General features: G+C 37.0%; 1 protein-coding gene across 1 annotated transcript; it reads right to left on the bottom strand.

Moving 5' to 3' along the window:
• Positions 1–533: 533 nt before the first annotated feature.
• Positions 534–10596, bottom strand: LOC127660886 (transforming acidic coiled-coil-containing protein 3-like). The gene is made up of 16 exons (XM_052151348.1): positions 10499–10596; positions 8147–8318; positions 7722–7852; positions 6068–7285; positions 5523–5586; positions 5266–5434; positions 5102–5163; positions 4857–4990; positions 3288–3369; positions 2981–3130; positions 2834–2901; positions 2360–2403; positions 2104–2264; positions 1274–1380; positions 963–1083; positions 534–850 (listed from the first exon to the last, which is right to left on the bottom strand). The coding sequence occupies exons 2-16, from the start codon at positions 8315–8317 to the stop codon at positions 779–781; spliced, it is 2754 nt and encodes a 917-aa protein (XP_052007308.1). The 5' UTR covers position 8318; positions 10499–10596; the 3' UTR covers positions 534–778.
• Between the last annotated feature and the right edge of the window lie 6784 nt (positions 10597–17380).

The following is a 17380-nucleotide window of genomic DNA, read 5'->3' as shown; positions in this document are numbered from 1 at the left end:
GTAACTGTAACATCGGGCATATTTTGCAGTATTAAACACATATTTATATCGACTTCATCAGGCTCCGAAAATTCTTCACAAAGAATGGCCTTCTCAGTTGCCATAGTTGCAACTCTTGCGTCATCAGAACAGTGCGTTCAACGCATCACCGTTTCTGTTTAAAAACCGTTGTGCAACGTTTTGTCGGCGCTGAACGCAGCCCTGGACTTATCCTAAAGATAACACCCACCAAGAACAAATAAATCAATCTGATTTGGCTGATGAATCTGACTTTAGTTGCTCATTCGTTTGCACTTTTGAGGGTTTCTGAACGCATGAGGGGGTGGAACTCAAACTCACAATGCTTTGGGCTTGCAATTTGGGAAACAATTGTCACACTTCACTTGTAAGCATCAAGGAATAACTTTTCATTTTTCTCTATTCGTTTATAGATTAAGAGTGGAAAGCTATTTAAAATACATACAAAATGTGACTGAGGAGAATGAAAGGATGAAAAATATTTATTTATTTGGCAGTTAGACCAGCAGAAGGCTTTGTTGGCCCCGAGTATTCACCACTAATAAAAAGCCACAACTGAATCAAAGAAATGACTGGTGACTAGGAGGATGTAGTCTTTCATCAGCTGCCTTAACCTTATGGTTACGATAATCACCCAACATACGTTTTCAATCATTGACGTTCAAGACAATGTGCTTCCAGACTTCATTTATTATTTATTAAAACGGCGTATAACGAACACAAATAAACATAACAAACAACAAAGATAAAGGCAAACACATTAAAAGCCATGCTTCTGCACTTTATGCAGCAGCTCATCACACAGTTCTGTGACATCATTGACTTCTTTAGCCTGAGAAAAGATAAGAGAAACATGTCAGAAAAATGGAAAGATACAATTAAATGACTTATTTCAGAACTACACCCATACAAAATGGCTACACCACCACTGTAAAAGTGTAAACCTTTTGTTCCAGATCCTTCTCTAGGGACTGAACTTTCAGCTGTTCTCTCTTGAGTTGTATTTGAAGAGTTGCCACCTCTGCACCCTGCTTAGTGCGCAACTCTGCTATCACCTTATTCGCTCTGAAACAAGAGTATTGTTACAGACACTTCCAGGCATCTAATCTCTTCATATTCACTACACAATTCTACATTACCAGCATGTTCATAAAAACTGACAGTTTAGACTTCAATATTACAAACTCGCAGCTTCACTATGATGACAAATATCACAATGAGTGTGCATTTTTGTTTGGTGCAGAAGAGCTCATACTGATCTAGTTTCTCCTCCGCATGGGCTTTAAGAGCATGATAACGCTTTTCTTCTTTCTGCAGCCTGTCCATGCAGTTCTGGGCATACTGTTTTAGAGTCTCCTCATTCTATATAAGAGAAGAAAAATGACCATTATACTCAAAATATCTACATGACTTAAAGGGATAGTTCACCCAAAAATTTAAATTCACTCATCATTTACTCACCCTCATTCCAATCCAGATGTCTATGACTTTATTTTGCTGAACACAAAGATATTTAGAATATCTCAGCTCAGTATTTCCATACAACACACACACACAATAATAATTAAGGTAACATAAAAGTAATCCATAAGATTCCAGTGGTTAAATCAATGTCTTTAGAAGTAATATAATAGGTGTGGGTGAGAAAAAGATCAATATTATGTCCTTTTACTATAAATCTGACTTTCACATCAAAGTGGTGCCTGTTTAGTTTCAATTCACATCTGAATGTGAAATTTAAAATTTAGGGTAAAACAGGACTTAAATATTAATGTTTCTCAAATCGCACCTATCATATAGTTTCTGAAGACATGGATTAAACCACTGGAATCCAATGGATTACATTTATGTTTCCTTTATGCTATTTTTCATTCACTTGTATACAGAGCTGAGATATTCTTACAATGTTCATTTATGTTCTGCAAAACATATAAACTCATACACATATGGGATGGCATGAGTGTGAGTAAATGATAAGAGAATTTACATTTTTGAGTGAACTATCCCTCTAAGAAGCATGAATGTTAGGTACTGACAGCCTCATTCTTCACCATTCACTTTCATTGTCATTGAAGCATAAAATACCTTTTTGAATCCCTCGATAACTTCCTTGCATCTGTCAAGGCGTTTCACAATAGAGGAAAAAGATTGTTCCAAATCATTTAAGTCTTTGGCCAGCTGATCTTTTTCCTGAAGGACTTGTTCGAACTCTATTTTAGCCAAATCTTCCTTCTGTTTATGTTTATCTACAAACAAACATACACATGGATGTTTGAGTATACCTCAAAAGGCATCATGTTGTATTGTACGTGGAACAGGGATTCTGATGACATTTTCATACCTGTGAGCTGAGTGATGGTGGCCTCAAACTCTGACACTATAAATCTGAGAGAAGTAAAGAGTGTGTGACTGGTGTGTGGTCCAAATATCAACCATTTATCAGGGTTCCAAAATTACAAACATTTTTGACCAATGAATTTCTATTTGTTTGTGATTACTAGATAAGGATTTTTAAAAATCAACTTTTAGCTGTAGATAGATAGATAGATAGGCTGATTTGAGTCATACTGATCTGAAAGCCAAGAACGGACTCAAAATATGATTCATGCACAAATCAGACATCACTATGGCTTGCAGGTTTTACTCTAACAAGAGCAGTTTTTCCTAGATTAACAATTTTAGAGAAACGCAAAGTTAAAAAAAAAACAACCACATTCAATGTATATATTTCCTGGTTTTCCAAGATCGTGGGGAAACCTTTTTCTCAATGCTCTGCAAACATCACATGAAAGTGTTAGTCCGATCAGAGACTTACAACATGTGCTGATTTTCTAGTTGCACTGCTTCAATCTGAGACTTCAGCTCTTGTTGCCTCTCCTCTGCCTTACAAAAGAAAAACAAAAAACATGAGAACCCAGGAGAGACCAGACATTGGTCATCTTGTGAGGCTATGAAATCTCACCTGTCTGTCTGCTTTCTGAAGTGCAGCATCCAAGTCTCTCTGACTGTACTTCAGAACATCTATGATGGAGTCTTCCATCTTAAACGGCTGTTTAAAGGTGGGAACCAGCAAATCCAGGACAGTTGGATCTGGCACCACGTTGTCCACTGTCTGGAGATGGACAGATGAAAATATTAGTTTAAATGTCCGTAGAAACTAGCAAATTTGTCTGTGTTCAAATTTTGGCCTGTTTCAGGGCCTTAAACGGTCACTATTTTGTTTTAGCGAAGATACAAACAGAGGATTATGAGAATATGCGTTTTCTTACTGGTGGAGGCAGATTGTAAAGCAGCTTCACACTATCACATTGAGACTTCTGCTTTCCCTCTGATTTTGCAGCCTCCATCATTCTAACACAAAATCAAAATGGTGATTTTTATAATTTCATGCAAACAGTCATTCAAAATGTAAAAAAAAAAAAAAGAAACACAGTAAAATAATACACCAATAGAACAACAGATAGTAAATATAGAGGCAAGTAGCAACGATGGGCACAAACACCATGGGTCTATTTCCACCTGGTAGCTTTCGGAAAACAGTGCAAGATGGACACATGCATTTGACATTATTCTAAACAATTTTTAAGCAATTTGAGTACATGTAAGAGGGCTATTTTAAAGTCTGTTTTAAGAACCACACATCCTGCTGCCAGGTGGTGGCGCAATGACCGTGACCCAAAACAGTGTCATCCATGTGATTAGCCCCCAAAACTAAACATACTAAATCACACATTGCACACAGAAGATATGTGACCCTTTCGGTTTCCTATTTTTCACTATTAAATTTAATGCCTCGCCATGGCAACACTGTTCGATATATCAAAAGTCTGTTCACAATTTAGCATCTTTAATGTCTTGGCATAATATTGTCTAAATGTGGTGACAGTCTCATGAATTCCCAAGAAGTATTTAAAAGTTCAGAGACTGCAATATTAAAAAAATCCAAAATGGCTGACTTCCTTTTGGGCAGAGCTCTAACTATAATTATGCAAGTTATCCAGCTTGATGAGAACTATATATGTACCAATTTTTGTGACTGAAAATGGGGGTGCTACAGAGGACGTCTTACACGCCCATTTTAAAGGGAATGCAACAGAGTCCTCCCTACACAGCCATGCATGAAATGGCCAATGACTCTGATGTGTGTGCAAAATCTTATGAAATTTTAAGCATGCCAAGTGCCTCAAAAACACCCAAATATAGGAAGGAATAACAACAATTAATGCGATGCCATGGCAACACTAAGATATTAAATATCCCTTGACAATTTTACATCAGCAGTGTCTTGACATTATTCTAAAGAATTCTGAAGCAATTCACTTAAACATATGAGGGCTATTTCAAAGTCTGTTCAAAGTGCCATACTTCCTGCTGCCAGTTGGATGCGCTATGACTGTGACCCATAATAGTTGCATCAATGTGATCAGTCTTAATTACCAAACATACAGCTGATTTTATATTTAAAAAAAAAATACTAAAATCACATAATGCTCACAGAACTTCCTGTTTTCCATTTCTTGGCATAAATGTATTGCTTCGCCATGGCGACCGTTCAAAATATAAAAAATCTGTTCTCAACTTAGACTTTACAATGTCCCATTACATGAATCCCCTCAGAGGAGTATTTAAAATGTCAGAGCCGGCCCTGCAATTTTCAGAAAATCCAAAATGGATGAATTCATGTAGTGAATGTAGGAGTATGAAAGTTGTTCTACAGAGCCCCACTTACATGCCAATTTTAAAAGGGGCGCTAAAGAGAGCCTACTACTAATAATAATATCAATTAACTTAAATTTGGAAAACAAGTTATTTACTGCAAGTGCACAAAAGAGACTGACCTGATGGCAAGTGAGGGTCTTGGCATGCTGAATCCATAGTTCCCACTCTCCATTGCGGTTTTCTTTGGACTGTCTTTCAGCAGTGGGTCAAACTTCATATACAGCGATTGCTTCCGCAAGGCTGACTCCTTGAACTATAAAACGTTTTTGTAAAGAGCTGAACAACTGAATGTTAAGTAGTGTTTGAAATTTAGTTTTTACCCCCAAAATGGCTGGCTTTATTGACTCAAAACAGAAACACTCACATTGCTTGATCCAAACTGCTCCAAGTAATCGATCTGCCCATCAAAATCTCCTCCTGGCATGACTGCAACAAAAAGGATGTTTCTCAGCTGTAAAGAGCTTGCACTGAATGGGATGCTTGTCTTTATCCAACGGTTCAAATATAAGCATAAATAAGTTCACTCACACAATGCACCATGCACAAACTCATCTTCACTTGGTATGCCAAAGTCACAAGTCTGATTCTGAAAGTCTGGCCTGGGTTCTGGGGTCACAGTGACCTCCGGGTCCTGAGGGGCTGGACTATGAGTCAAGTTAGTGTGGGAGGCAGTGAATGACTCCACATCTTCTGCTTGCTGTGAGGGAGTATAAAATATTGGTTCAGGATTGCAGTCGGTGGTAACAATGATTTACAGAATGTTCTTGGTTTAAATACACATGTACCTGCACAGTAACAGAACTCTCAGTTTCTGCTATTTTTATATTTTCAGAAGCAGCCTGGGGAGACCTGGATAAAAAAAAATATATGAGCTCAACAATTGAAGTTATTAGGCTAAGGAATGACATGCATTATACCTTGGCAGGTGCTTAACCCTTCTGTGCTACTGATTTTAAACCCATTTGAGCTATGTTTAGAATCCATATATTCCTAAGAATCCTGTCCACTAACATCTAATTATTATATTACTTTGCTAATTTTCTTATTATACAATAGTAAAAAAAATTTAAAGAATTATAAACCCGGTTAACCATGATTTTTTTCTCAGATGGAAATCTAACAGTCAAAAACTCACACGTGGTATCTATTCATGACATCCTAAATACCAAAATTAGTAAATGTTACAGTTTGTTATAGATTTCTTATTGATGCAAAATAAATAATTGGGGAAAGTGCAAACTGACTCTTGACCTGCAATTTGTAATCACTAAATCTTTACACGGTAAGAGCACAGAAGTGTTAAACACTTTGCTAGCTCAAGATTCTGTACCGGCACTCAGGCTGTTCATCCTGTGCAGGGGCCTCAGGCTGCTGTACTGGAATTGCAGTCTTTGTCAAAACCGGGCTGGTCTGGATGCAACATGGTGGAGAGCTACTCATCTTAGCCTTTGTGCCAAAAGGGTTAAAGTCTGGGTCATCAAACTTGTCAAAATCAAAGGGGTAAGATCCTTTAGCAGCAGGAATGTCCAAAGGTTCTGTCTGCTCTAGGTTATTAGGAGACACCTGCTTGAGTTCTGGTTCCTTATCTGTGACTGCTGATTTTTTATTTTTGGGGACCTGTTTGGCATCTGTAGGTCTTTTAACCCCAAGCCGTTTTGGAGGAGGTTTGCGCTTCACTTCAGCACCATCATCAAAATGAAACTCCAGAAGCATCTGGTTCACTTTTGGGGGTGATGGAGATGAGGAGCCCTCAGCGCCGGTGGAACTCTCCTGAGAGGGAGCGCAGGTGGAACTCTCCTGAGAGGGAGCGCGGACATCAGGGGCTGTTGGATGGGCCTGGACTAACATCACCGGTTCCACCTTGACTTCTTGGCTTGACAAGGGTGGATTGAGAATTGCTAATGTCTTGCAAAGCAGAGGAGAGTTGGGGATCTTTGAGCCACCAGTTTGGAACGGGTCAAGCAAATCAAGGTTGTCAAAGTCCAAGTTGTATGATCCCGCACAGGGTAGTGGCAAGTCCTGGGCCTCAGGCTGGTTGTCCATAACACGAATCTGCGGATATACTTGCACTGGTTCCATGATATCAGTCTCCTCAAAGTCTGTAACAATCTTCTCAATGTTCTCAGTCTTGATGATTACAGTGGCCTCTGCTGAAGATGTGTTAACAGAACATTCTGCAAGTGCATTCTCCACTGATGGGGAAAAGGGAAGGGTCTCATCAAGAGCAGTCTCAGTCATCTCTGGAACCTTATCCTCGGGTGCAGAAACAGGGGCTGCAGTTTCATCTGACTCTAGAAGCTCATAAGTCACAGGTGAAATGTAAGATTTAGGAGGGGAATTTGCCAAAAGAGATTTAGATGGGGAATTTGCCAAAAGAGATTTAGGAGGGGAATTCGCCATTTTATTGGACTCCTGAAAAGGGTTGATGGCATCTAGGTTGTCAAGGTCAAGTTTGTAGGCCCCTTTGCTCTGAATAGGAATGTCGTCATCAGTGTAGAAATCTATGTTACCCTGCATGTTGACTGGGGTAGAAGTGCTATTCACAGCCCTTTAAAACACAATACATTAATCATTTGACACATTATTGAATTTTGCCTTTTCTTTAAAGAATAGGTTTTTTTTTGTTTTGACATGTGTCTGTGTACCAAATCTGTTGCATGCTGTTGACTACCACAAACAATTTACACTTGTCTCTTTTTTGTACAATTTACAATTGTACAAATGAGTAAATTTACTTTCAATCTAAGCCATGCTGGCAGTACCACAAAGAAAATATGAAACCATCACACTGTTTCTGAAGTGTTACAGTTAAACAATTACACAGGTTAGAATGAGACTGGTGTGACAGAACTGCTTACCAACCCTGTCTGTGCAAAGTTCTATGCGGTTTACATTTTGGCTGAACTACTCCTTTAAGACCAAAGTTAGTCCTATAAATCTTAACTTGTTTACAGAAACTCTAGATTTTTAGCTAATTTGCTCACTGGTCAGTAGAAGATGATGTGTGAGTCTCCAGTGCATTAGTGCCGTTTTCCTGGCTGGTGATCCTGCTGGTGCGGCTTGGGGACATAATCCTCTTTGTGATTAGGTTTCGCCGTGGAGTCTGAAAACACACCTATATAAACCAACGAAAAACCACGCATATAAATCTTAATGACAGTCCATGCCTGCGAAAATACACAGCAATATGAACAAATGTTTAACTTCAATGTGTGAATGAGAGCTCTGTTTAGACCCGAATGAGAACTAAACCAAACAATTACTTAAGAAATGCAGATCCATGCCTGACTTGTTACAGAAGGAAATTAAAAACTTAGAGTTAAAATCTCCTAATACATCCTGGATTGCTTTAGTATTTTAACCCACATAAAGATAAAATGGTCTATTTTAAATATAGAAGTTTGCAAACCTTTGCTCCTCTATTTACAGTCTTGCTAATGTTGTCAGCCTGTGATTGCTGCAAGATGGAGGGCCTGCCAGTTGGTTGCTCCAAAGAGAAAATGTCACAAGGGTCTTCAAAACTGCTGTTCTTCCATACAGCACATACTCCCTGATTCTCCTTCACCACAACAGAACTCATACTGCAAGACAGAGACAGTTAGAATATGATGATCAGCTTGGCAAAGACACACCCAGAGAACACCATACCCAGCTGGTTTTACTGATAAAACCATGACGCGGGCATCTGACCTTCTAACCCTTCACCAGAAGAGCTAAACACAGATGCCTGGTATTTTCTTGCACAGAATTTCTTGTAAATTCAAATCGGTTGCATTTCTTGTGAGCAAATGTCTATTGCTTTAGGGTAGTACAGAGATTCTGGCAAACCAACAGGGTGACTCACAACCCCAAAAACTTAAACGTGGCATCAACTGGTGCAGTAGGGTGCCGATGGAAATCAAGAGGGGTTCTTTAAAGTCAACATGAAACAGCATTTCAGTTCCACAATGTGAAACATACAGTAGACAAGTGAAATAGAATATACTGTAGAGAAAATCACAAGATGGGATTTCTTTTACGCATAAGCCAACATGAAATAACGGTGTTAAAGGATATGCTGTTCAATACAAGTTAAACTCAATTGACAGCATTTGTGACAATGTTATTTACCACAAAAATGTATTTCGACTTGTTCGTCCTTTTCTTTAAAAAAGCAAAAAAAAAAAAAAAAAAAAAAAAAAAGAGTGAGGACCATTTTTGGAGGGTTTAAATTTTTTAAATGTGAATATTAAAAAAAAAAATTAAAAGCAGTTGCATTAATTCTTAAAATTAGAGTATAATTTGGGCTGTAAAGTTGTTATAATCCTCATCCTGAAATTAGCGTTGAAGTGTTGTGTTGTCATGGCAACCAAATGTAAAATTGCATATAACTTAACACAGAAAAGGTTAATAAGTGATTTTATCACACTAAAATAGTGTTAAAACATCTTTTTATCTATACTTTTAAAATGGTGAGTATTTTAATGTTTAAAGATTGGCCCCATTCACATCCATTGCAAGTGCCTCACATTAACAGATTATTGCTCTTTTAAAAGAAAAGGAGGGATGAGATGAAATAAATTTGTGGCAGTCAACATTATGCATCGATACAGCGTAACTTGTATTTAACAAAGAATAATCCTTTAAATAGGTTATAGACTTACATTATTTCCAGCATGTGTAATGTCAGCCAAAAAGGAAAGTAATTTTAAAGCCAGAGACAAAACACTTAATTCCTTTGCGCATTGGGCAAATAGGGTCCATTTTGATTGTACACAGTAAGACCAGGATTTTATTGTGCATAAAATTAATTTTTATTTCATGTTGACCTTAAATGTGAATTAATCATGCCTTAGAGAGATGGTCGTTGGCAATCAAAGAAAATCAGCTGTCACTGAGTTAAATATGTTGACAAAGGCAACACTGTCTTGTAATTTGACTAAAGCTGGCCTTTGGTCTACTAAGCACTGTGACAATCCCTTGATGGCATGAAATGTATAAGAACAAGGAAGGAACAAGGAAGAGATTGACAAAACCTTCAGAAGAAACGTTACCAATTATGGCATCATCTGTCCTTCCATGGATTCTGCTGAACTATGTAGGATTGATAATAAAATTGACAGCTTTGTAAGAACAGTTTTCTCACTCATTTGCCTTCCATACAGCCTACCTTGACAGGTGATAAACCGGACTACTATCACGGAGATTCGCAACCAAAGTCCACACTTATAAACACACAAGCACTGTTTCGAGTGCAAAAGAAATGTACAACGCCAGAAAGGAAAGAAACCAACCAAGCCCAACCTTTAGTGATGAACAGTGTATTGAGTGTGTTAAACTGAACTAAATCTAACATTACAGTTCAGTACCATGTGACCACATGAATGGCAGATGCCTTTCTTCAAAAAACAGCCTGAAATAACAGCAAAAATACAAGCTGTTTTGTAAATACAATCGCTATACAATACACTTACATTAGGATGCTAACTTAAAAAGATGCACATTAATATTGTCATGAACGGCCTCTTATCATTATCAATGCCAATTACACACATTTCAAGAACCAACAGCGAATAAGGCGCTATTATATCCGCATTCAAATGAGTTAAAATGAAATTAATTTTTATATATATATTTAGCGACTGTACATCATCTGTTGCGATTTTTTTAAATTCTAGCAATTCTACTAAAAAGACCAATACGAATTATTTTATCGAACTACAGTGCAATATCTCAATGTCGCTCTCCCGTGGTGGTGTAAACAGTTTCCTAAAATACGTACCTTATTCAAAATGCTCAAATTGAACACAAAATCGTTTTACTTCTCGGATAACGTGCGCGACCAAAAGATATGTTGCACGTTTATAACTTTCTCCCGTTTGAGACGGTTCAAATTTAAACGGCGCAGTCTTAGCCAATGAAATTTAAGATTCAGCGCTCTTAAGGCGGGAACATTATATGAATTGACCAATAGTATTTAACGTAGAGTTGTGTCTCCAGTTGGATGTTCCTTTGACAGGCATACAAATCAGCCAGTCGGACAAAGCCGTGAATGCAAACGGGTTATGTTTGTATACAAACATGACCTCGTTTAACCTTTCCATTTGTTAGCGTGCGCTGATTCTGAATTTGAAATATTAAATATAAGCGTTTTGTGTTTCTTTTCCCCCCAGAGCGTTTCACCTTAATAAAGTATGGAGGACGAAACCTGCAATAATAATAATAATAATAATACAATAAAGAAAAACCAGAAATACATAAATAAATAAACATATTTGAGCATAAATACATAATTAAAAGTGCAAGGACATATACAAATAATTAAATAAATACATCAATGAATAAATAAATAAATAAATGCACCAATCAAATCAAAATAATGCATAGACAATTTAGGTCAGTTAGCAGGTACATTTGATATTTTGACTGTGATTCACGCCTACAAACAGAAATAAAAGAATGATTAAAGAAATATTTAAATTTTTCAACTTTCAATATTGCATATCCTTAAACCTTTTTGCATTTCCCAAACCATGTATTTTCTATATTGTTTTCTTTATGCATTGATGGTTGTATTTATTTATTTGTATATCTCCTCGCAATGGTCATTTATATATGTATTTATGCACAAATATGTGTATTTATTAAAATATGCATTTATGTATTTGTTTATTTTGTATTTTTGCAGGTTTCCTTCTTCAAATAATGGACACATTTGCGAGAAATAGAGAGATAATACGAATCTTTTTAATAAACAGCAGTGACATTATAGTAATTGTAATTGGCCGACAGTTTAGAGAACACACACACACATATATATATATATATATATATATATATATATATATATATATATATATATATATATATATATATATATGCTGAGTGCTCTGAAGCGTCGAGCAGAAGGCAACAGTTCAAAAAGAAAGTGAGCTGGGTGAGTGGGTTCCAGAGTGATTTTTCCAACCCTTTTCCTCACATTGGAAGTGTACAGTTCTTGAAGAAAGAGCAGGGGGCAACCAATAATCCTCTCGGCAGTCCGAACTGCCTTTGTAGTCTTCTGATGTCCGATTTCGTAGTGTATATATAGGCCTATATGTACACACTACTGGTCAAAACCTTTGAAACACTTGACTGAAATGTTTCTCATGATCTTAGATCTTAGAAAATCTGTTGATCTGAAGGCATATGCTTAAATGTTTGAAATTAGTTTTGTAGAAAAAAATATAATTGTGCCACCATTTTAATTTATTTCATTATAAAACTAAAATTGAATATTAAAAAAAGTTTTTGAAATTGATGACTTGGACCAAATAATAAAGAAAAGCAGCCAATAAGTGCCCAACATAGATGGGAACTCCTTCAATACTGTTTAAAAAGCATCCCAGGGTGATACCTCAAGAAGAAAATGTCAAGAGTACATGTCTGCAAATTCTAAGCAAAGGGTATATATATATATAGTCTCATTATATATTTATATTTTTTATATTATCTCTGTCTTGTTGCTGTATTGTTTGTGCACTGGAAGCTTGTCACCAAGACAAATTTCTTGTAAGCATACTTAGCAATGAAGCTAATTCTGATTCCGATTGTATTACTGTTAATTTTTTCATGTACTAGGCATACAAATGATATACGTTTCATTTATTTAGACTTCGTTAACTTTATGTGTGAAGAAGAAAAACCCATTTGCTTTTTGGATTAATTGGCCTATTAGTGGTCGATTAGGTAAAAGTTATATCCCTAGATAACAGCATTGCAACACGAACGTAAATCTGTGCATACTTCAAATGTTCAAATAAAAATCTGTGCATAATTCAGTGCTCTAAACGGTTATTTAACAGGTTCACTGAATTACTGTTAATTAATTATTGGTGCATATAATAGGCATGCAAATTTACACTGTCATGATTTATAATAATAATAATCAAAATAATCAATACAATTATTTGTTTTCATTATGTGTGTAAAAACATCTGATTGTATTACGCATTAAAAAAGATCAATGCGCTGTAAGAAAATGGCACTCAAGAAATAAACTCATACTGTGCTATAATTGCCCTAATATTACCGGTCGAATACGGCAGTACCCAATTCTAACACCAGCAAGCAGCATCGCAGCACAGTTGATATTGCACTGTATTTGCGCACTAATAAAGCTGCCGTTTCCCTTGCTAGTAAGAGAGCGCGCAGATGGACTGGGGTGATAAAGACAAAAGTTTATTGTGTGTTTACATTTGTATGGGCTTTATATGTAAATGCAATGTTAATCGATGCTTTAAAGCATTTTATCAGGCAAAACGCCTCAGTCAGATTCTGGATCTGAGAAAAAAAAGAGGGAGATAGGGCGGGGCAGGGAGGAGACGAGAGTTACATAACAGTGGCACGTTTGTGCAGAGGTCAGCCAGTGCTGTTGTGTTGAACACACCCACCCCCACTCTACTGACCCACATTCATCTTACATCACACAAGACTGCACAAAAAGGCTATGCACAAAACGCAAAAATTACAGAATACTATTTTGTAGTCTATAGATCTTTCTTTCATTCTACGCATAAACAATAGTCTACATTTGCCTTGAACTGGAAGATAATTTAAATACCCATAAAACACAGTTGTATATTAAATAAATAAAACAAGGATAATCAAACAATACATAGACTACAATGGAACAAAATTGTGTAAATTGTTACATTTCCAGATTCTTTACAATTACAGCATTTTCAATAATATAAATATTTTTTTAGGGATTTAAAACAGTTAATCTAGGCATGCACGGATTAGTACACTATCTAGATAGATAGATAGATAGTTTTTTAGTATGGTTATTTCTAAGTCATGAATTCAAGCTTATAATTGAAGCTTTGGTCTGATGACTGTGAGTCTAAAATCTCATTAAAGACAAAACCCCAAAAAGACAAAGACCCCACCAATCTAACACCCCTCCAATGTCTGAGCTACAGCCCCCTCAACCAATCACAGCACAGAGGGTCTAGGTTCAGTTGAGCCTCCATTCATCTGAGAGCATATACACAATGCACCAGCTGTTCTTTACCAATGCTCCGCAAACACACAGACACGCAAACCAGGCATCCGATCTACAAATCTGCATTATGGCACTAAGGACAAAGTCTAATGGTTGCTAATTTTGTGTGTGCAGTAAAACAACATTAATTCATGTAATTTATGACAGGAATTACAAGGTTATCATGATTTAATTCTGGATTTGCTTATTTCCCTGTATGGTCCCATCTACTGTCCAATGCCAATGACGGAACATCTCTCCATAGTCAGGATCACAGTATTTACCATCTCTCCTCCTCTAGAGCACAGAAAGTCTGTTCAGGAATCTGCAGTTGTGGGTGACTGCATGTTTTCCAAACTTCTGAAGGAGCCATCTTTAAGGGTTTTAAGTGTGGTTAACACTGTCTAGATCTTTTTTGACACGTGTTAAAGAGTGTCTAGTGTGTTTGTATGTTTGGGTGGCAATATGGAGGCCCACGTGAGTCTATGCAACCAGACATGTGTTTAAACCAATGAGATTAAGATTACTACAGATTTTAGGGATCGAGCCAAGAGAGAGAGCTTCTAGCAAGCAGGCACACCCAATAAAATCTGTCACTGATTTAGATCAATCATAAGTTTTAGTGATGCTTATGTTTTCCGATTAACATTTTTTATTGATTCATACATATAACAAAGAAAAACGAAACATATATACACTGAATCAACATTTAAACATCCCTGTGGTAACATATAAGTATACACACACACACACACAAAATAATAGATTTAAATAGATTTAAATACGTTTTTATAGTCAAAACAATTGAAAAAAATCCACCAGTGCTGAAGAAGTAATCCAAAGTATTTAGAATACGTTACTGATCTTGGGTAATCTAATGGAATACTTTACAAATTACATTTTACAGCATGTATTCTGTTTTTTGCAATACATTTCAAAAGTAACCCTCCCAACCCTATATATATATATATATATATATATATATATATATATATATATATATATATATATATATATATATATATATATATATATATATATAATCAAACACATTCCCTGTACACACATGACAGCTCCAATGCCATCATTAAGTTTGCTGATGATACAACGGTGGTAGGTCTGATCACTGACAATGATGAAAGAGGAGGTACACACTCTGACACGCTGGTGTCAGGAGCATAGTACAGTGTATTTTTATTGTATTCAGTCTTCTTTTTTTTGTGTATACTGTATAATGCATTTTTTTGTATATGGTCTTCTTATTTTGTGTATACTGTATATTATTATGTGTATATTGGGGTGTGTAACAAATGTGTAAACTGTGTTAAGTGTAAATTAGATGTTTATTGTTATTGTCATACTGCTATGTTGCTTGGAACCATGTCCAAGACTTTCACCCACTGTTGCACTTATGCATATGGTTGAGTGACAATAAAAGGATTAAAAAAATATATTTTAAAACTATACTTCGCTCTCCACAACCACTCCCCGAGAGTCCTCCAAAAACGCCAAATAACTGTCCCATTTCCCATCAAATGAATCCCAGATCCCAAGCCTTCTACATGACACTTCCTCAAATGCTGCCACCCTCTCCATCTCCGTGCACCACTCCCGAAATGACGCCTCTCCAGCCGACTTCCATCCCCTTAAAAGAATTTATCATAACACTGCTCAGGACCCAATTTCTTATGTTTATCCCCTATATTGATGACCATTCCATCGCCTAAAATACAGAGTCTGAGGCAAAATGAAATTTTAGTCACAATATGTCACACATAAAACTCTGAACCTTCAACCAAAATTCTTGGATCTTAACACACCACCAAAAAAAATGGGTTATGTCTCATCTTCTGACTGGCATGACCAGCAGGTGGGGGGTGTCTTTAAGACCAAGCCTATAAAATCTAGAAGGGGTCTAATAGAATTTATGCAAAATCTTGAATTGCATAAGGCGCACCATTGCATCTCTAGATACAGACTTGATGTTTTTCAGAATCCTAGTCCACACTCCCTCCTCCAGTACCAAGTGTAAATCTTTCTCCCATAATCTCTTGATAGAGGTTAAAGCTCTGATCCCCAGACTCTGAATTAGCAGGGAGTAATACACTGATGCCTCATGACCTTTTCAAAAAGCAGTAATCACCACTCCCAGACTGTCTGCCGCTTTAGGGGGATGTATGCTACTCCCAAATATAGTACAGAGCAGATGGCACAGCTTTAAATACCTAAAGACTGAGATCTGGGAATCCCAAAATGTTGAACCAAATTTTCAGGGCGATGCTGATGTTTACTACTTTCTATATCTGTCTGATTTTGAGTTTAAGAGCAGGAAACATGCAATAAACTTGCTTCTGTGCCACACCTAGTGAAAACAACTGCAAACAGACTACAACGACTGTTGACTGCAGTGAGGTGAGCGAGATTGAAAACACTGTCTGTTCTCTATGTAACACAAATTACAGTAGTTACCTAATTCTTGTTTTGATAGTTAGAGAAACAGAGAAATAAAAGAGAATAGAGAAACAGACAGGGACTGTGATGTGGGAGTGAAATAAGTATTGTGTGTGTGTGGCATAGATTAGCTTCGTTAGGATCAGTGGGTCAGCCGTTGTTTAGAGCTGTCCGACTTCCTGTGATTCTATGAGAATGGAATCTGGGCCAGTGGATGGCAGAGATGGTGCCGATAGGGTGTATGTCTGAGAGAAATTTATGTGTGGAATCTTATGTAATGCACTTTGAATTAAGGGACAAAGGGAGTGATATGACCTCCTTAGCACTGATGAATATTAAACAGACACACCAGACTCATATAAAAGTTGCACCATAACAAAAATGTCCATAGTTACAACTTTTTAACAGCAAAAGTTTATACAATCCAGGAACATGAATGGTTAATTTCTAAAGAGTGTAGTTAGTGGACCTTCTGTTCTCTTTATGTAAAGCTATTATGTAAGTATCGGTAAAATTTACCTTTTTTGCTACCTTTTTGTCTTACAACCTTCCACAGGCCCACCAGTAGGGTTCAAGTACCTCTGTAGCTTCATAATATTGGATATAAATAATATTAATCATGTTATTGGCTATACATTTTCATAGATAAGGCTAGTAAGCAATTTTATCAGGGAGCCTGGGTAGCTCAGCTAGTAAAGATGCCGACTACCACTCCTGGAGTCACGTCGAATCCAGGGCGTGCTGACTCCAGCCAGGTCTCCGAAGCAACCAAATTGGCCTAGTTGCTAGGGAGGGTAGTCACATGGGGTAACTTCCTCATGGTCACAATTAGTGGTTGTCGCTCTCAATGGGGCGTGTGGCAAATTGTGTGTGGATCGCAGAGAGTAGCATGATCCTCTACATGCTGGGAGTCACTGTGGTGTCATGCACAACGAGCCACGTGATGTGTGGAATAAACACCTCCACCAACCGGATTGAGGAGAGAAACCGCTCCACCACCAGGACCTAAGTGTGGGAATTGGGCATTCCAAATGGGCAGAAAAGGGAATAAAATAAAAACACCCACCAAATTAACTACACAACTTGATTTTCCTTTCAAAAGGAACTGAACAAAATTAATTGCAATCTTTTTACAGCCATGATTTTGGTTTTACAGGATAAAGAAAATATATAATTATTGGAAATTCA

This window comes from Xyrauchen texanus, chromosome 20 (assembly GCF_025860055.1).
Source record: "Xyrauchen texanus isolate HMW12.3.18 chromosome 20, RBS_HiC_50CHRs, whole genome shotgun sequence".
NCBI lineage: Eukaryota > Metazoa > Chordata > Actinopteri > Cypriniformes > Catostomidae > Xyrauchen > Xyrauchen texanus.
This window is presented reverse-complemented; position numbering and strand designations above follow the sequence as displayed.